The 22278-nt window shown below is 40.9% G+C and overlaps 1 protein-coding gene across 1 annotated transcript; it reads right to left on the bottom strand.

Annotated features, from left to right (window-relative positions):
- Positions 1 to 2666: 2666 nt before the first annotated feature.
- ywhag1 (3-monooxygenase/tryptophan 5-monooxygenase activation protein, gamma polypeptide 1) lies at positions 2667 to 20630 on the bottom strand. Its single transcript, XM_061963135.1, has 2 exons — positions 20395 to 20630; positions 2667 to 5068 (listed from the first exon to the last, which is right to left on the bottom strand). Exons 1-2 carry the CDS (start codon positions 20479 to 20481, stop codon positions 4412 to 4414), a joined length of 744 nt encoding a protein of 247 aa, XP_061819119.1. The 5' UTR covers positions 20482 to 20630; the 3' UTR covers positions 2667 to 4411.
- Positions 20631 to 22278: the final 1648 nt, after the last annotated feature.

Genomic DNA, 22278 nt, shown 5'->3' with positions numbered 1-22278 from the left:
TTGGCAAGTATGGTCCATCTTATCCTCTTCACCACGAGGAGCGAGCTATCTCGCATTAGCCAGGAATAGACTTGGTATCGCTGGTCTGTTTGGGTTCATCTTTAGTCTGGCTAACAAGCCACCCCTTCGGCCACGGCGTCTTCGCCTCCGCCTTGCCGAGAACGGTAGCCACGGTGCTCCAGGGCTACTTGCTAGCTCCTCCGGGATGTTGTGTCAGCTCGTAAAATCCACCGAAATAGCCTGCTCAGACTGCAATCAAATTGTTTCGGCTGTACATAACTTTCGCCCAACAGGTTGCTGTCTGGGCTAGTAATAAACTATACAAAAACAATATAAATGTATGATAGCAGCCCCCCTCCACCCACTGAGACAAAGAGAGTGGCTGTCTTAGGTTAACTTATTTGATCTCATTTCACTATAGAACAAAAGCTGCCAAGCTGTTGAAACAGATGCAAAGAGTGAACCCTGTCGCTTGACAGAAGAACAATAACAAACGTGCTGTAATGACCCGTTGCCTGGGTCAAGTTTTGGTTAGTTTGATATTTCCTTAGTTGGTGATTAGTTCTGTTTCAGCACCCTTGTTGGTTTTCTTTGTTTACAGGGGTACTGATTTTTGTCACCTGCCTCTGATTAGTAGTCGAAACGCTCACCTGCTCCCGGTCACTATTTAGAGAGCTATTCATTCCTGCTTTGCGTGATACTCTGCCTGGGAGTCTTATTCGCAACATGCGACAGTTACGTTGATTCTATTTGCTTCTTGCTCTTTTTTGGCTCGTCTTTTGCTAAGCTTTGCTGTAGATTTCCGTGTTTTTGTCTTGTAATTTGAATAAATCATCCTTCCTACCTGCACGTTGCTACCGAACGTCCTTCTGCATCTTGGGGAAACGACTACCACAAAATCATGTGACCGCGACGTGACAGAAGATTGCCAGCATTTAGTTTCCTCGCATTGGACGACGTGTGTCCGGACAGCATGGAGGTGTTGGATGGAGAGACGTGGCTGGTGCTAAAGGCGACAGAGGCGGAAACCCTCCGCTATTCTCCCAAGGAGAGGAGGAGGTTGATGTGGGGTCCTGAGGGTTCGCTGGTCCACCATTCACTCCGTTTCACCTGAGGACATTGTTGCACCGCCGTCTCGGCCGCGTCAACAAAGGCGGAAGCCATCCATGATGGCTTCGACTCGCTGCCAGGGTGCGCCGACCCCTTAAGCTACCCACTGGATCGAAGCACGCCGCAAACAGCCTTTTCTTCCTCGCCGCCTAAGTTTGGTTACCCCATCGATCATTTTGCCAAACATTTCACCTTTTGGGCTGTTAGCCAGGTTACTAAGCGCTCAGATGACGTCATGCAACACATTTTTTTTCTCTTACCAGAGCGGTATAGACTGTCACAGGAGATCAAAACATGGACACTTTTTTTCTAATTCATTGTCAGCCTCCCACTAAATACATTAGGTTATCTATAGCTGACTACCAGAAACATCTTTTAAAGGCGACACCACCAAGACCAGCACAGATATGACCGTTTCATTTATACTTCCATTAATTACCGTCACCAGGAGGTTAGGTATTTGCTGTTTTTGTGTCCCCCCATTTTGTTAGTGAAGTGAATTAATTAACTCATATTATGTTTAGCATATTATATTCACCTGGGAGAAAGCAAACCTCCAAGTTTAATTAAATAGTGTTATTTCAGTTTGAGCACATAATTAGATAAGGCCCCTTAGTTTGATATTCACAGGTGGAATGGATCACTTCTCGTAATAGAATAGGCTCTAATTGGGACTTTGGAATGCAAAAGTGATAACCATATCCTTGAGAAAAGACTACCTGTCTAGCTCAACCTACTGACCTTCTCAGTGGCCTAGTGGTTAGAGTGTCCGCCCTGGTAGGTTGTGAGTTAAAATCCTGGCCGAGTCATACCAAAGACTATAAAAAATGGGACCCATTACGTCCCTGCTTGGCACTCAGCATCAAGGGTTGGAATTGGGGGTTAAAATCACCAAAAATGATTCCCGGGCGCGGCACCGCTGCTGCCCACTGCTCCCCTCACCTAGTGTGTGTGTGACAATCATTGGTACTTTAACTTTAACTCAACGCCAAAATTTGAGTTTTGACTTAAAACAGTTGTTTTCCAGACACTTACACACAAACATCTCCTTTTATGGTCAGCATGCGCTCCCCTGACTTAGCACACATACCCAGCGACAGAAAGGATGAATATAAAAACTGATGGTTTGGCTTCTCCAGTTAGGGTCCTTCATTTTTTTGACCTAGGTTCCTCAGGGTACTGCAGACCTGTTTAATGACGCTTGCTTGTAATAAAGCAACTTTTTGTTCAGGAAAGCGCCTCCGACGTCTCTTTTGATCCCGCCGCACTGCTGTGTTGCCCTTCTGCCCGGGAGGGGGTGACAAGACCAGAAATACACTTCATATGTTAGCAACATAACTCAAAAACGTATTGGCGGATTTTGATGTAACTTTCAGAAAATGTCAGAAATTAATAAGGAACAAGTAATCCGGAATGCCGTCTGCAATCAGAATTATTTTCTAGTAATGTATGGTATTTGCTTTTATGGTGTTATATTCATTTTATGAGAACTCTATGGTTGCTAATCCCAAGCATTTCTTACCAATGAATTATTTACCAAGATTTCCATGTCAACATAATCATATCTGTAACAGATCAATTTATTGGTAACAACAACTGTTTTGGAATAAAATGGAATAAATAACATTCAAACACGATTTTGCTAACAAAGGCAATAAAAATAAATATTAACACATCTTATAAACATCTAGTATTCACCAATATCCTATGAATACATAACATTTATAGTATACGTTGATAAATTGAAGCTACTCTATAAATACATCACCAGCATGCACAATACTGTACTATGGAGAATACTGTAGCAGTTGTCATATTACACTGAATAAATTAAATATTGTCATAGGCAAGTGCATCCCTTGACCAAAAGAAACTGCAGATTAGGTCCACAAAGCTGAGATGAGCTTTTCAAGCCTTCTTGAGTGCAATATCAGTGGTTCCAAGGGGAGAGCAAGATTGGAGCCATTTCATGTCCTTACTCACAAATTATTCTGTGACTTCTGTGAATGTTTTTCCTCCAAACATGGGGACCGATTAGAGGTCGTTTGTGTCGGTATTGTCGTCACAATGAGGACTACGGCGTCCAAACACACCTCGTGTATTCATTAAAGCACATCAGCACACAATAGGGACAAGCTGCACTAAGTTTACTACAGGAACTTCTATTTTTAGTTACAATATGACTGTGTGAATTAGCTGGACGAAAACAAAACAAAAACACGTTTTCATGTAATTCTCAGTAACAGAGACAACCTCCTTTGTACTGAACAACTAAGTGTGCTGCAAATAAATATGTCACGTCAATACGCATGTAGACAGACACCCCTATGAGTCCCCCTATGTCCTCTCTCACTTTCAAGGTTACTCTAATTCAGTGTTTCTTAATCAATTGTTGAGCCGCCATCGCCCCCAAGAGGGCTGGCAAAAAATGCGATACTCGGTTGCAATTCACAATTGTGGCAGTAGTAACAATATAAAACAAACAGAAGAAGTCTGGAGCTTAAGTCATAGAGAAGTTTCTTTAGTGCAAAAAATATGAATAAAGTGGTGAAGCTGTATTTTCATTTGCACTTTAATTGTATTGATAATTTACAAAACAAATTATTAGTATTTATTATTAATTTAGTTAAAAAAATATATTTTAGCACTGTTCAGCACAATGTATTTTTCATCAGTTTTTTGCATCCCATTTGCAGAATGTTTAATTAGTATTTATTTTTGTAATTAGTCTGACTTAAGCCTTGATAATAATATTTGTCATTAACACATGCTTTTATATCATTTGATAAGGTTTGATCTGTTAAACTGTAAGTAGGTTAGACTACTATACTAATTCAGTGTTACTAGTGGACCCCAGGCCCCTCAGTAGTGAAAAAAAAATTTTGGGCCTAAGGGTCAAAAAGGTTAAGAACCCCTGCTCTAATTGTCCTGTTGCTCAAACATCAAACTCTATTTGTGGCTGCTTCTTCCATCACAGATGACAATTAGAAATCTCTGCTTCATTTGCGCGACGTGTTTGCCATTGGCGCCGATGACACACTTCTTGCTTCTAATTGCTATTCTAGCAAATGCTGTAAAGCGAAGGGAAATTCATTATTTTATTTATTTTCTAAATAACTTAAATTCATTGTTTCTCCTTATTTCACTATGAGTGTGTGGAAAAAGAAAGAACAGCAGCCATGTTTGTACCGTTTGGTAAATTGGCTGCTGTTACCATTGGTCTTCACTGTTTCACTGATTAGATTGAACATTTGTGAGTGTAACGGTGACGGTGTTTTGGCAGAATGAGGTCGCAGACCCTTTAGTTGTTGCCCTCGCCTGCCTCGTCGTCTTGTTGGTCGCTTGTCCACAGCGTCAAGTTATCCCGTAACAGCTGCATAATGAGAGTGGAGTCTTTGTAGGAGTCTTCGTTGAGGGTGTCCAGCTCAGCAATGGCGTCATCAAAGGCGGTCTTGGCCAGGTGGCATGCCTGTTCTGGGGCGTTCTGGATCTCGTAGTAGAAGACAGAGTAGTTGAGAGCCAAGCCCAGGCGGATGGGGTGCGTGGGCTGCATGTGCTCCTTGCTGATCTCGTGGGCCTCACTGTAAGACTTCTCCGAGGACTCCACGACGGTGGATCGCTTCTCACCTGTGGCCACTTCAGCCAGGTAACGGTAGTAGTCACCCTTCATTTTCAGGTAGAACACTTTGCTCTCTTGTTGCGTCTCGTTGCAGTTCTTGATCAGAAAGTTGTCGAGGAGGTTGAGCACATCCTGGCAGACGGCCTCCAGTTCCTTTTCAATCTTTTCCCGGTATACACGCACCATCTCGATCTTTTTCTCGTTACCGTCGGCCGACGTCTTCTGCTCAATGCTTGAGATGACACGCCAGGAGGAACGCCTCGCCCCCACTACATTTTTGTAGGCTACAGAGAGCAGGTTCCTCTCCTCATTGGATAGTGCTTCATTCAACTCTGTCACCTGAGACAAAAGAAATATACCAGCATGAATCAGCGTTATTCTTTCAAGAAAAAGGGTTTAAGCTCCAATATGTTATGTATGTTGTCTTCTCCCTGCCTTTCTCTATTGGTTTTTTCAGTTTCTTCCACAGTCTTTTGTCCCCAACGAGGCACACCTGCTGCTAATCATCTCCGGGTAGTATTTAAGTGCGTCTCCACCAGCTGGTCCCCGCCGGTTATTCTTCCTGAACTCTACTCTGACATGTGTTACCTCGACTCAGCTTCCCTGGTATGTTGCCTTCGCATATTTCTGTTATATTGACCTTGTTGTGTTTTTGTTTTTCTAGCCACCTTGTTTTAGAGGACTAGTTTTTTGCCACGCTGTGTGTGTTCCTGACCTTGGTTCCGCCAACCTCTGAAAGAGACTACTTTTGTTAGATTTCCCATGGTGTGCACTTTTTGCCCCATCATCCTTATTTACCATTTTGGACTTATTAAATATTTTCATTTGTTATCGCTTCCCTTGCCTCCATTCTCCGCATCCCGGGGTCCACCCTTGAACTCAATCCTAACACAATATTTATATTTTCAGCCACACATGAAAATTCTATGTCAAACATATTTTTCTAAACCAGTACTTTAGTTAAATTTGTCATATTGAACTGACGCTAAAACAATTAAAGACAGTGAACATTAATTAATTGACGTTGACCAAAACAAACGCAAATAAAATGTGTTGAACAGTCTGTAAAAGCGTCATCACTTATGTTTCATATCGTTACAACCAGGGTTGTAACGATATGAAAATGTCATATCACGGTTATTGTACTAAAATGCTCATGGTTATTATTATTGTCGATTGCGGTATTGTTGAATGTGTTCATAACATATTCATACACACACGGAAATCTTTTAACCAAGTTTTATTTAAACAATAACTAATACATTGACACACCATATACTTTATTGGCAGAAGAAATATTGAACCTTGATCTGGATTCTTAAGAGACATATTTGAGTTGAAATGTTTATTTTTTTCTATTTTGATTTGCACATTTTTTTTGTTTTTTTTATTAATGCAAAGTAAGTGTTAGCTTTGCTTTACTTACGATTTATGTGACGTCACATGAGTTTTACTTTCTGTTGTAGACAGCTTCCATCCATCCATCCATCCATCCATTTTCTACCGCTTGTCCCTCTCAGGGTTGCGGGGGTGGCTGGAGCCTAGCCCAGCTTCATCTTTGTTAATAAAATTGTAAAAAGAAAAACACTCCATCAGGGTTTCCCCGAGATTGCCAAGATACCTGTGGCGGTGGTTAGGGGCATGGTTACCATGGCCTCATCGTATAATTTGCTATATGATTTGATTTTCATTTACATTTTAGTGATATTGTTATTATAACCGCTAAAGCATCCATCCATCCATCCATTTTCTACCGCTTATTCCCTTTGGGGTCGCGGGGGCGCTGGAGCCTATCTCAGCTACAATCGGGCGGAAGGCGGGGTACACCCTGGACAAGTCGCCACCTCATCGCAGGGCACCGCTAAAGCAGACAAACCATTTATGATCACTTATATCTGTGTATTGTAAATATTTTATGCTCAGTGATGTTGTTAAGTTTTCAATGCAGTGAATCCCCGGGAAACACAGGTAATGATTTGAGTGGGTCCCTGATCATTTCAAATGGTTCCTGATTAAAAAACCCAAAATAAAACATTTGATCATATTCTTCTGTTTCTTAAATTGAAGCGTTACACTCTTTTGATGATGTTATAGTAAGATATGGTTATAATTTATACAGAGTTTTTTCTGTGTTCAAAATTGTGTGCTGGCCGCCTCCACCTAATTTTGTGCCGCCCCCAACCAGAGCGATTGATATCGCTCAACACAGCGTAAAGCTCCGGCTGTGTTGATTGAGCGATGGATGTCCCTCTGTGGCAGCTATGTATTTTAACTGCAGTTGCAGTGTTGCAACACTGTAGAGGCACTATATCAACAGCAGTGCACCGGAAAGACCTAAAGCAACTACCAAAGAAGAAACAAATCGAATCGTGTTGTTTCCCGCTACTTAATAATAACAATCCATCCATTTTCTACCGCTTGTCCCTTTTGAGGTCGCAGGGGGGTGCTGTAGCCTATCTCAGATGCATTCGAATAATAATAATGGATTAAATTTATATAGCGCTTTTCTAGACACTCAAAGCGCTTCACAGAGAAGTGGGAACCCATCATTCATTCCACATTCACACCGAGTGGTGGTGAGCTACATGCTGCCCTGGGGTAGACTGACAGAAGCCTGGCTGCCAGTTTGCGCCTAATGTCAAAGCATTTCTCTAGAAAAACAATTAAAGTACAAGTACTGTATGTACTTGATGTTGATATATGTAATGCTCATAAGGGTATTCTAGTAAAATATGCGTGTGTAAATATGCAATGTGTAAATATCTCAATATTACGTTGAATCATTGGTACTATTTTTGTCAGGCAATATTACATTTAATGAACATGAATACATCCATCCATCCATCCATTTTCTACCGCTTATTCCCTTTGGGGTCGCGGGGGGCGCTGGAGCCTATCTCAGCTACAATCGGGCGGAAGGCAGTGTACACCCTGGACAAGTCGCCACCTCATCACAGGGCCAACACAGATAGACAGACAACATTCACACTCACATTCACACACTAGGGCCAATTTAGTGTTGCCAATCAACAAAACATTTATTATGTGCATGAAGAAATAACAGTTACAATTGTATGTATCTTCCAAACAAGAAAGAGGTTTTATCACATCAACATCAGACTAATAAAAGGCAAACTGTCATTTTTCAGACACGATAACGGCTTAAATAATGTCAAACATGTAGCGTTACAATAACCACGAAAATAAAGTGTTTGTCTTACACCTAGTAATCCGCTGTGGACAGACGAAGCCAATGCAGATTTAGCAAGCGTCTGAGCGTAGCAAAATGGTAACCGCATTTTGAAGTATTTTTCATAAGCATTGTTTTTTACTTTATTTAAATTCCAGTTCCACACCCTATGCGCATGGCCAATAGTAATATATTGCGTACACACTTTTTCCACATTTTGTTATGTTACAGCCTTATTCCAAAATTTAATAAATGTGTTCTCATGAATACAATGTTTTTGCAATTTTATATAAAATAAAGGTCTAAAAAAATCACATGTATATCGTAATTCACAGCCTTATTAGCTCAGTACTTTGTTGATGCACCTTTGACAGCAATTACAGCCTCAAGTCTTTTTGAATACGATGCCACAAGTTTGGGACGCCTATGTTTGACCAGTTTCACCCATTCCTCTTTGCCGCATAATAATAATACTAAATAGTTAAAACGTTTACATGAATTGTCATTATCTCGTGAATTACAACTGACATTGTGCACTGGCCGTAAAAATAGCCACTTAAAAAGGTTCCGTCTGTCAATGATCACACTATACCTTCAATCAAAACTATTGAAGGGGAACTTTAAGGGGACATTAAGCCCTCTAAATAAACACTCGATTCTGAATTAGTTGATCAATATAAGATAACCAGAAGTACTTTTTTAAATTGTATCACTTTTAAAACATGCTGTAAAAGGCATATCCTCAGAAAATATGCCTTATAATAGCCACAGACTGTAGGATACGTTTTTTAATCAGGATACAATTTTTTTTTTTAAATAGTTTAAAGGTTTTATGGGATAATAAATGAACATCATACTAGAAATGCAAATGATGCCTGTGTAAAAGATGATTGAATTATACATTTTAGAAAATGACATGTCCTGGAATGATATTTGGAAAAATGCCAATAAGCCTTTTACTGTAGATCCATTAAAAATAAAATGAGTTATTTTCACATCATGAATAGATTGTATTTTACACCTTCACAGTTGTTTAAAATGAGTACATTTGATAACAAGTGACGTATAAAGTGTCAGGCAGCTGAAGGAACTATAATTAATTTACTTTGGGAATGTCAGAGAATACGAGTAGTGGTCTGTTGTGACAATTGCCTTGTTTGTCCATCCTAGGCCACCGCAGGTCAAATGAGGTGCCTGGGTCAACTTCCATCCTAGGCCACCGTAGGTCAAATGAGGTGCCTGGGTCACAAGAGTTGATAATGTTAGCCAAGTTAGCTCATGTAAGGTGAACGGCTCCACACCGTGTATGGAGATACCTAAATAGCTGTTAGCTTGTCAGCCGGGGGACTAAAATTAAATAAGCCAGAGATGATCAGCATTGCAAGACATTAATCGGCAATGGCATTCACCTACTTTTTGAAGAAAATCGTGTGATACTGCCCATCCATCCATTTTCTACTGCTTGTCCCTTTTGGGGTCGTGGGGGGTGCTGGAGCCTATCTCAGCTGCATTCGGGCGGAAGGCGGGGTACACCCTGGACAAGTCGCCACCTCATCGCAGGGCCAACACAGACAGACAGACAACATTCACACTCACATTCACACACTAGGGCCAATTTAGTGTTGCCAATCAACCAGGTGCATGTTTTTGGAGGTAGAAGGAAGCCGGAGTACCCGGAGGGAACCCACGCAGTCACGGGGAGAACATGCAAACTCCACACAGAAAAACTCAGGACTACTCAGGACCTTCGTATTGTGAGGCACATGCACTAACCCCTGTTCCACCGTGCTGCCCCGTGTGATAGTGATCGGTGGCCAATTGATCGGCTCATCCTTACTAAGTGGTAATTCAGCAAAAACACAAATCCATGCTTCACTGGTGGGCCTGTGTGGCATTTTATAGACTAAGGCTCAATCCGAATTATCCCTTTTACAGGATCGGATGGTGTGTTTGTGATCATGGGAAAAATGTACATCAAATCAAAACCACACAAACATTAGTTTTAATGTTCATGTGATTATTACAGTATGAATGGATTTGTGTAGTTTATTCTTTGCCCACTATTAACTTGTGATGCACCGAAAACTTGGGCCACCGAAAAAAGGCTTTGTTCACTAAAAACAGCGGTGCGTAAACTGGATGTAAACAAGACGCACACAATTGTTTTGAGCCTCGTCAGCATTTTTGCGATGTGAATAGTGTTGGCTTTTAAGGAGAGAAAGTCCAACTAGAGCAGGAGCAGCGTGAAGCAAGTGTGACGTTATGCTCACTGCAGCTCACTTTTTGTCAGGGACATGGCGGGAAACACAAGTAACACCAGAAGAAAATGCTCGTTTTGTTGCTAGTCGTTTTTTCTCAAAAAAAGGCATTAAAAGTCTCTAGACACTTGAACATTTCTCAACAAAGTGATTGTAAAATAAGCAGCAACAATTGAAAAAAATGGCAAAACGATATGAAAATATATGTTAATACTACTTGATAATAGATTTGTTTTTAAATGTGTGTTTTCATTTTTTAAGCTTTAAAAAAAAAATCATATCATCATAGCAAATTATGCTATGGCGTCATGGTGAATACACTCCCACCACGACCCTATCAACGCCCCCACCACCAGCACAGGTATGTTGGCAATCTAAAAGAACCCTGTGTAACGTATAGACTTTTCACAAACATGTATCATGTTACATTAGTGATGAGGCAGAAAACAAGGAACGCAGTATTCAGAAGCTATAACCTACGGTAGCTTGAACCACATCGCCAGCTTATGAGCGGTGAAAACATACAATAAATCATTAAAAACGTAGCTTAGGTGGCTGTGCTGTTAATTCTTTCTACATTGATACAACTAATAATATAGTTACAGCTATTTTAGCAAATTATACTGGAACGTGATCGTTTTAAACAAGCGATAAAAAATGCAACAAACAATTAAGAAATAGTGGACTGGAGTGGAGTCACAACAGATAAACAGCTGAACAAAACCAAGGGCGTCCTTATCATGAAAATCAATAATTAAGCATATTACTTACATATGTTGGCTTCTCTCTGTTTGTTTTATGTCATTGTTTTAGCAAGCACAGTGTAATGTTAGAAATGTTTCCTTCCCCTCGATATCCAAGGGAGGTTCACAAGCTCACTTCATTTAGAGCATGGGTGTCAAACTCTGGCCCGCGGGCCAAATTTGGCCCGCCGTGTAATTTCACTTGGCCCTTGAGGCGATATCAAATTAACACTAGAGCTGGCCCACTGATTAAATTCAGCAGCGGTGCCGCGCTAACACCACATTTACCGCTAATTCTCATTCTTGCCAACCCTCCCAGGAGACACTCAAATTTCAGTGCCCCTCCCAAACATCATCACGTCCGCTTTTCACCCAGACCAACGAATGCTGGCCCAGTCACATAATGTGTGCGGCTTCAACACTCACACACACGTGAATGCAACTCATACTTGGCCAACATCGATACAGGTTACACTGGCGGTGCCCGTATAAATAACTTTAACACTGTTAGAAATATGCGCCACACTGTGAACCCACACCAAACAAGAATGACAAACACATTTCGGGAGAACATCCGCACAGTAACACAACATAAACACAACAAAACAAATACCCAGAATCCCATGCAGCCCTAACTCTTCCGGGCTGCAATATGCACCCCTGCTACCACCAAACCCCGCCCCTCCAACCCCGCCCACCTCAACCGACGCATGGAGCAAGGAGGGGGGAGGGAGGTTGGTGGTAGCGGGGGTGTATATTGCAGCCCGGTGTTGTGCCGAATAATGCACCCCCGGCGTAGAATGCACCCCCTGACGGGAGTGTTGTATCAAATAAAGCCCACACTTAAAAGTTTCCATGTGCAAGATTGAATCTATTTAAATAAGTTATTTAATAAGAAACCAAAAGTGCAAAAACAATAATGTTCGTGTTGGAGGAGTTGTGAATGAATGAAATATGAAATCCGTGCTGCAGTCTGCAGGTGTACCTAATGTTGTGGCCCAGCAACGACTGCAGCACGGATTTCATATTTCATTCATTCACAACTCCTCCAACACGAACATTATGGTTTTAGCATTTTTGGCTTCTTAATAAATAACTTTTTTAAATAGATTAAATCTTGCACGTGGAAACTTTAAGTGTGGGCTTTAGTTGATATAACACTCCCGTCAGGGGGTGCATTCTACGCCGGAGGTGCATTATCCGGCACAACATTGCATGGGATTCTGGGTATTTGTTTTGTTGTGTTTATGTTGTGTTACTGTGCGGATGTTCTCCCGAAATGTGTTTGTCATTCTTGTTTGGTGTGGATTCACAGTGTGGCGCATATTTCTAACAGTGTTAAAGTTATTTATACTGGCACCGTCAGTGTAACCTGTATCGCTGTTGGCCAAGTATGCATTGCATTTACGTGTCTGTGCGTACAAAAGTCGCACATTTTTTTGATCGGATCGGCACGTTGTTGGAATGGATGAAAAGCAGACGTGACGACTGCTTGGAGAGGACGATAAACGCAGTGCCTTTAAAGCACGCCCCCCAAAACTGTGGTCCGGGTGGACTACGAGGTATAATGACTGATGGACAACTTCGTTCGATAATGAAAGTTGCCTCAGCTGAAAGCCTGAGCCCCGACATTAATGAACTAGCATCCCAGAAAAGATGGCAGGTATCTGTCTTGGGCACATCAGATTAGATCAGTGTGTTGCAAACTGAACAGTTTAAAGTCCTGAATGGTTGGTTTATTCATTGTTATTTTATTTTCTAATTTATTAGCCTGTGGAAAAAGTTAATGTTGATATTTACCTCAGAAGGCTGCAAATAGAAAAGAAGCATTACATTTTTATTTAAATTGTATTTGATATGCCATTGATATTTTTTAATTATTATTATTATTATTATTATTTGAAACTCAATTTTGCATGTCACTATAAAGTTATATAAGCTTTGCTTGTTCAATATTTAATGCAAAACTTGTTTGGGTCCCTATCAAAAAGGTTAATTTGTTCAACTTTGGCCCGTGGCTTTGTTCAGTTTTAAATTTTGGCCCACTCTGTATTTGAGTTTGACACCCCTGATTTAGAGAGCTCTGCGGCCCTCCCACTTGGCCCTTCCCTCTTACCTGACGGAGAATTCGCAAACCACTACATTGATGTGAGCACGCAAAACAAAGGGAAAAGGGCTAAAACAAGGAGGAAGGGATAGTATTCGGATTGAGCCTTAAATTTTGGGGGGGGATTTTGCCTATTGTTCATAATTATTACATAAGACAAGAAGACAGAATCTGTATTTTGTTCATGCATTCTAACTCGTACATAAAAGTCCGCTCATAATGGAGTCATTTGGAGCTCCTCTATTCCGCCTATAAAGCCTCCTAAATAACCATCCAAAAACCGCCAACAATACTCCATTTACGTTTTATGACTTGAATATAAACCAAGTATTAGTGGTAATTTTATTCTAAGCGCTAAGACAGACTAATTATTTATAGTGGCGCCGTAAACACAGGGCTAATTAGCTTATGTGGCTATGTTGACGTCATCAGCTGGTGAACTGCTTCTTCGCTTTGTTGCTCTTGAAAGTTTATTCTAGAACCTAAATAATGTCTCTCGCCTTGATAGATGAGAGACAAGACCTGGACATGGCGAGAAAGACTCAAAAAGCCTTTTTTTTTTCTTGGCGAGGATTATGATTATTTCTTCATCTGAATGGGAATATAGGTATAAACAACCTATCAGTCGGGATCTTAGTGACAGCAGACGTTGTACAGTAAGTGATGTTTTAGTAGGTTTGTTGGCTCAAATGCAGTGAGTAATAATCAATGATGTTGTCAAAGGTAAGAGCGATGGTTGTGATGCATTTTTTAAATTAAATGTCCCACCGTATGCTTAACATGATCAAAATACATACATATTATTATTATGAATCTGTCTGTTACTACATCACATATATACTTACAGAATGTACAAAACCCAAAACCAGTGAAGTTGACACGTTGTGTAATTCGTAAATAAAAACAGAATACAATGATTTGCAAATCCTTTGAATCAATTGAATAGACTGCAAAGACAAGGTATTTAATGTTCGAACTGAGAAACTTAATTTTTTTCATTCAAATAATCATTAACTTAGAATTTAATGGCAGCAACACATTGCAAAAAATGTTGGCACAGGGGCATTTTTACCACTGTGGCCTTTCCTTTTAACAACACACAGTAAACGTTTGGGAACTGAGGAGACCAATTTTTAGGGATGATGTCGATAAGAAAAGAACCAATTCCATGGACTTGAATCCCTTTTTGAGAACCAGTTCCCGTTATCGAGGCCACGATAGTAAAGAAAAAGAGTTGGTTCTTTATTCGAATCCCTGGGAACGAATCCCGTCCCACAGGAAATGCCCTGTGGGACATCACAGGAAATTACGTAGCTCAGTCATTAGGCGGCAGATACAGAAAGCAGCAAAAAAATACGAGGAGGAAACGGCAATATGCAATTATTGCCAGGCTTCGCTCTCATGTAAGGGGGGGAAGTACAACAAGCATGTTGAAACATGTTCAGGCCGCACATAACCTGGACGTTCGAGAACCGTGGCGTGTCTTTGACACGTGGAAAAGCAGCGACAGAGATGACGAAGCACGACCCTCTTCCTCTGCTTCAACCTGCAGCCCCAATTCCAGTGATAGTGCCGGTGAGTAACTAACGTTAACTGTTGCCGGTTAATTTCCATATTTGCTCACTTGTAGCCTTTAGGCTAAAATAAGGTTACCTCTTATGTCAACCAGGACTGCAGTAATGTTAGCTAGACTAACGTTACCTAGGCATAGTCAGTGGCTAACGGTAACGTTAACGTTAGCCTTTTTGTATGGGTCTGATAACGTTAACGGTATCTTGTAGCTTACACCACTCCAGAGTTTGCAGGTCTGTCTAATAAACTAGTGCTTTCTTTCTTTCTTTAGTTTATTTTGTACATGAACACACTTACAGCATAACACATCACAGTTTCATATAATTTTACTTTACATCATGTCCAAAAAGGAGTAGGAAGAAGTAAAGCTTATTTAATCCTACCCCTTTCCAACTTCAGAGCGTTTACAAATATATACATAATTTACTGACCTTTTTATAGTAAAATAACATCTGTGAATTTGTATATACAACAGTTGTGTAATATGTAATTAATTAATTCAGTGATTATTAATATACTGAGATGAAGAATATCTTATTTTCAATAAGGTTGAAAGTATTTCTCATAATTCTTCTTTGTACTTTGTAAGCACTATTAATTTGAACAACCTCTTAAAGTGGATCATATCAGTACAATGTTTAACTTCATTACTTAATCCATTCCATCATTTAATTCCACATACTAATGCTAAATACTTAATAACAGACACCCTAGTCTTCACATTCAGCTAATTTCCCCCCTAATGCTATGCTGTGTCTGTCCCTCATTTTCCCTCCAGGACAAGGACGTGCAGTCATTCCTGGAGGAGGCCACACTGATGGACCCCAGAAGGTTTGGATACAGACTGAAGGAGGATGTCGTCAAACCTATCTGTGTGTCCAAGCTCGTTCCACGCCAAGTGAACGTGTTTTTTCCACCGTTGGTGACACGATTAGCGAAGAGCGGGTCAAACTTGATCCTGAAAAAGCAGACATGCTAATTTTTTGGAAGAATAATTGTTGATTGATGACTGTGGTGTTCTTAGTGTCATAGTGTGTGTAGTTAGTATGTTCCAATAGCAGCAGAAGTGCACTTTTTGGAGAGCTGTATTATTTTCAGTTTTGTGCCCAAGGGACTGATTTTATTTTAACACTATATTATTATTTATACACTTATAGTAATCACAGAGGCAGGTTGTTTTTGTGTTACTGCATATATTTGTTTTTCTGAAAAATCCCACTTAGGCATTATTATTATTATTATTATTAATATACTTTGGGTAACAACCGTCAATATTTATTTTATTTTAATTTTTTAGGGGGGTAACAACATTTATATTTATTTATTTTTTCTTATAAAATAAAAGTGAGCTTTTGTTAAACCAAATATTGTGTGTTTTTTTCCATATACAACAACCTATCTGGATTCGATAAGAGAATTGATAAGGAATCAGTTCGAAAAGAGGATTTGATAATGGACTCGAACTCGATAATTTCTTATCAAACATCATCCCTACCAATTTTTGAGGCTTTTCAGGTGGAATTATTTTCCATTCTTGCGTGATGTACAGCTTAAGTTGTGCAACAGTCTCCGTTGTCGTATTTTAGGCTTCGTATTGCGCCACACATTTTCAAATGGGAGACAGGTCTGGACTACAGGCAGGCCAGTCTAGTACCCGCACTCTTTTACTATGAAGCCACGCTGTTGTTACACGTGGCTTGGCATTGTCTTGCTGAAATAAGCAGGAGCGTCTGTGATAGCGTTGCTTGGATGGCAACATATGTTGCTCCAAAACCTGCTTGTAACTTTCAGCAATAATGGTGCCTTCACAGATGTGTAAGTTACCCATGTCTTGGGCACTAATACACCCCCATACCATCACAGATGCTGGCTTTTGAACTTTGTACCTATAACAATCCGGATGGTTCTTTTCCTCTTTGTTCTGGAACACGACGCCCACAGTTTCCAAAAACAATTTCAAATGTGGACTCGTCAGACCACAGAACACTTTTACACTTTGCATCAGTCCATCTTAGATGAGATCGGGCCCAGCGAAGCCGGTGGCGTTTCTGGGTGTTGTTGATAAATGGCTTTGGCTTTGCATAGTAGAGTTTTAACTTGGACTTACAGATGTAGCGACAAACTGTAGTCAGTGGTTTTCTGTAGTGTTCCTGAGCCCATGTGGTGATGATATCCTTTACACACTGATGTCGATTTTTGAGGGATCGAAGGTCACAGGCATTCAATGTTGGTTTTCAGCCTTGCTGCTTACGTGCAGTGATTTCTCCAGGTTCTCTGAACCTTTTGATGATTTACGGACCGTAGATGGTGAAATCCCTAAATCCCTTGCAATAGCTGGTTGAGAAATGTTGTTCTTAAACAATTTGCTCAGGCATTTGTTCACAAAGTGGTGACCCATCCTTGTTTGTGAATGGAAGCTGCTTTTAAACCCAATCATGGCACCCACCTTATCGAGTTCGAGCCCACTATCGAATCCTCTTATCGAACCGATTTCTTATCGATTCTCTTATCGGTTGTTGTATTTGGAAAAAATACACAATATTTGGTTTAACAAAAGCTCACTTTTATTTTTTTAAGAAAAAAATAAAATAAAATAAATAAATAAATATTGACTGTTGTTACCCAAAGTATATTAAGTGGGATTTTTCAGAAAAACAAATATATACAGTAACACAAAAACAACCTGTTTCTGTGATCACTATAGGTGTATAAATAATGATATAGTGTCAAATAAAATCAGTCCCTTGGGCACAAAACTGAAAATAATACAGCTCTCCAAAAAGTGCACTTCTGCTGCTATTATTCTGGGGTCCATCAGTGTGGCCTCCTCCAGGAATGACTGCACGTCCTTGTCCTGGAGGGAAAATGAGGGACAGACACAGCATAGTATTAGGGGGGAAATTAGCTGAATGTGAAGACGAGGGTGTCTGTTATTAAGTATTTAGCATTAGTATGTGGAATTAAATGATGGAATGGATTACGTAATGAAGTTAAACATTGTACTGATATGATCCACTTTAAGAGGTTGTTCAAATTAATAGTGCTTACAAAGTACAAAGAAGAAGAATTATGAGATATACTGGAATAAGCGGTAGAAAATGGATGGATGGACAGTATATTAATAATGAATGAATTAATTAATTACATATTACAAAACTGTTGTATATACTAATTCATAGATGTTATTTTATTATAAAAATTATCAGTAAATGATGTATATATTTGTAAACGCTCTGGAGTGGGAAAGGGGTAGTATTAAATAAGCTTTACTTCTTCCTACTCCTTTTCTGACATGATGTAAAGTGAAATGATATGAAACTGTGATGTGTTATGCTGTAAGAGTGTTCATGTACGATATAAACTAAAGAAAGAAAGAAAGCACTAGTTTATTAGACAGACCTGCAAACTCTGGAGTGGTGTAGGCTACAAGATACCCTTAACGTTATCAGACACATACAAATAGGCTAACGTTAACGTTACCGTTAGCCAATGACTAAGCTTAGGTAACGTTAGTCTAGCTAACATTACTGCAGTCCTGGTTGACATAAGAGGTAACCTTATTTTAGCCTAAAGGCTACAAGTAAGCAGATATGGAAATTAACCGGCAACAGTTAACGTTACTCACTCACCAGCACTATCACTGGAATTGGCGCTGCAGGTTGAAGCAGAGGAAGAGGGGCGTGCTTCGTCATCTCTGTCGCTGCTTCTCCACAACACCTTTCTCTAATCTTCAGGTTATGTACGGCCTGCACATGTTTCATCATGCTTGTTGTACTTCCCCCCTTACATGAGAGCTAAGCCTGGCAATAATTGCAGATAGTCGTTTCCTTGTCGTATTTTTTTGTAAAATGAAGCCATGCCTTGAGGCGTTTTTTCCGGTCCATTGTTGTTGCTGCTTCTGCCGCCTAATGACTGAGCTACGTCATTTCCTGGGACGTGCCACAGGGCATTTCCTGTGGGACGGGATTCGTTCCCAGGGATTCGAATAAAGAACCAACTCTTTTTCTTTACTATAGTGGCCTTGATAACGGGAACCGGTTCTCAAAAAGGGATTTGAGTCCATGGAATCGGTTCTTTTCTTATCGAACAACCGGGAGAACCGGTTTCGAACTTCATCCCTACACCCACCTGTTCCCAGTTAGCCTGTTCACCTGTGGGATTTTCCAAATACGTGTTTGATGAGCATTCCCTTAACTTTCTCAGTCCTTTTTACCACTTGTGCCAGCTTTTTTGAAACATGTTGCAGGCATCAAATTCCAAATGAGCTAATATTTGCAAAAAATAACAAAGTTTTCCAGTTCGAACATTAAGTATGATTTACACAACGTGCCAGCCATAGGCGCCGATCCCATGGGTGCTTCGGGGCACTGCCGAGCACCCACTCAATCTTTAAAATAATTTTTGAAAAATCAATCTTGTTGTAGTTAATTCTGTGGCGAGTTTGGTCTGTTTTACAAAATAATAAAGCCATAAATCAGATGGGACATTAACTTCGCTGAACGTCTATTTTTATTTTATACACACACACTGAGCACTCACTGTATGTAGATCGGCGCCTATGGTGCCAACCTCACTGGTTTTGGGTTTTGTATATAAAACCTTAATGGAGGTGTTTAGATGTTTTTTAAGGGCTTTATTGGCAGAAAAGAGTGACTCCCATAGGCTCCACTGTAAGCAGACTTTTACTGGCCTTACTAGTTAGTTATTAGTTAGAGTGCATACAAAAAGAAAAACATGTTCTTGACTTACATAATGATTGTGAATGATAGCAAAATTCCCCCAAAAAAGGTGCGTTCCCCCATATGCTGCTGCTCTGCAGCATCATCTAGACGCAGTGCCTTCCATCATCGAACATGCTGCTTAAATCGCTAAAAGGACCATTTGCTTCACTACGACAATAAAGAAAGTTGCTGTCCACTGGCAACCGCCTTTAAAAAGGCGCATGTAACTCTACGGCATCTGCGCCAACTTTCAGCCCACATTGCTCTGCCTAATGCGTCAAACACGTCGTGTGAGCGCGCGTGCGCACGCGTATAGTTGCAGAAAAAAGTGCTAACTCACAGTCAATCAATGCTAACTCGTTATTATTGACCACAATCTGGCACCAAAACTATGTTACTACTCTCCTTGTGGTGTTGGATGAGTGGCCATATAGTAATACATTATACGCACATTTATTTAATTAATGTTGGTGCTGGAGCTGCACTGGGCGGAAGGCAAGTCGCCACCTCACCGCATTGCCAACACAGACAGACAACATTCACACACTAGGGCCAATTTAATGTTGCCAATCAGCCAGAACTCGATGGATGGATGGATGGGTGGATGGTGCTGGAGCCGCGTTCACGAGCACCGACACACGCCATAAAAAAGGAGACTGGTCAGGACCATGCGGTCCGCATTCTTACGACTATCACATTTTTATCTTAAAAATGACTGATTGGAGCCCAAGTTACATTTATTACCTTACATGTTTAAAAGGTATGCTATACGATCTACATTGGAACAGGCTGTATTGGCCTTAACGCCGCTGGAGATGCGATCAACGGTGTAAGATGACATCATTCTACGTCACTCACTGGTTTGTCGTCATTAAAAATGACTTTAATCATAACTTAAATACACCAAAATGTATTTGGGTTATTGTGTGAGGGTAGATTCGGGAGAAAGGCATTTCGTAAACCCACCCAGCTTGTTCCTCATAGCGTCACACAAAAATGCACTCAAGTAAGAGGAGCCTATTTATTCACAATAATAAAGAAAAGAGAGACATTATCGTTTCTAAGACTACTTACCGACTTCATGGCTGCTGCCATGTCATCATATCTCTCAGCCTGCTCCGCCAGCCTGGCCTTCTGCAAATGTTGCTCACGGTCCACCATGTTGGATATGTAATGTTATAATTCTAGAATATTTAAATATACCGAGAGGGACAAGCAGTGGGAAATGGATGGATGGATATTCGAGTATTATCGGAGAGCAATCGTCCTCTTGCCGCACGTCGTGCCTGCTGTGTGCGTGACGTGTAGAGTCCCCCCTCCCTTTTCCTGTTTGTCACCAATCAAGTAGGCGTGGCCTGGTGCAGTGACGTAACGACCCTGGCTGTTACCTCCGTTAGCGCTCCGGGTGGGCAACACACCCGGCTGCAGAAAAATATTTAGGGAGGGCATTACATTTTTTCAGGGGGAGCCCTGTCAAAAATGTATTCCCGCCACTGGAGCCCCACACGCTTGTTAAAGGTGCAATGCTGATTTTGTAAATTGGATTTGTGTATGTTTTGTAACTGGATCTGTGTATTATTATTAACTTTGAACTTTTGAAAAAGACCCCAGGAAGACTAGCCTGGTGTTGTGCGTCGGCTAATGGGGATCCTCAATAAACAATAAACAATACTTCATGTCAGACGGACAATTTATATTCATGGTTATTGTAAAGATATGTGTAAATTATTTAAGCCTCTATCGCGTCCAAAAATGAAAGAGTTGGCCATTTCTATGGTATTAATTGTAAAGGACTGTTGTAGATCCGATGTTGAGGTGTTAAAACATTTTTTTTGTTTAAAACCTACATAAAGTTAAAGTTAAAGTACCAATGATTGTCACACACACACTAGGTGTGGCAAAATTATTCTCTGTATTTGACCCATCACAGTTGTTCACCCCCTGGGAGGTGAGGGGAGCAGTGGGCAGCAGCGGTGCTCACGCCCGGGAATCATTTAACCCCCAATTCCAACCCTTGATGCTGAGTGCCAAGCAGGGAGGTAATGGGTCCCATTTTTATAGTCTTTGGTATGACTCAGCCGGAACTCACAACCTACCGATCTCAAGGCGGACACTCTAACCACTAGGCCACTGAGTAGGTACATACAATGTTAACTGTTCTTTGTTCTTGCACATAATAAATATCAATCAAGTGTTTGGATGTATTCATTAAATCAATGTATTCTTTGTTGCTAAAAAGGAATTCAAGGTAATATTTTGATAGTGACACATCTCATCTGTGCATACATTACTAGAATAACCTTATGAGATGCACAGATGAAATGTGTCAATATCAACATAGTATTTTGAATCACTAAAATGACATTTGGGATTGATTTCAGCTTTTTAAAGGGTACTTCTGCACAGCGCATTACTGAAGATGCCGCATCGATCCGCCTGTCGATCTGCCTGTCGATCTCACGATCCACTCTTCCTTCACTCGTGAACAAGACTCCGAGGTACCTGAACTGCTCCACTTGGGGCAGGGTCTCCTCCCCAACCTGGAGATGGCACCCCACCCTTTTCCGGGCGAGAACCATGGACTCGGACTTGGAGGTGCTAAATCTCATCCCAGTCGCTTCACACTCGGCTGCGAACTGATCCAGCAAGAGCTGAAGATCCTGGCCAGATGAAGCCATCAGGACCACATCATCCGCAAAAAGCAGAGACCTAATCCTGCAGCCACCAAACCGGATCCCCTCAACGCCTTGACTGCGCCTAGAAATTCTGTCCATAAAAGTTATGAACAGAATCAGTGACAAAGGGCAGCCTTGGCGGAGTCCAACCCTCACTGGAAACGTGTCCGACTTAATGCCAGCAATGCGGACCAAGCTCTGACACTGATCGTACAGGGAGCGGACCGCCACAATCAGACAGTCCGATACCCCATACTCTCTGAGCACTCCCCACAGGACTTCC

This window comes from Nerophis lumbriciformis, linkage group LG09, assembly GCF_033978685.3.
Source record: "Nerophis lumbriciformis linkage group LG09, RoL_Nlum_v2.1, whole genome shotgun sequence".
In the NCBI taxonomy this organism is placed as follows: Eukaryota; Metazoa; Chordata; class Actinopteri; order Syngnathiformes; family Syngnathidae; genus Nerophis; species Nerophis lumbriciformis.
This window is presented reverse-complemented; position numbering and strand designations above follow the sequence as displayed.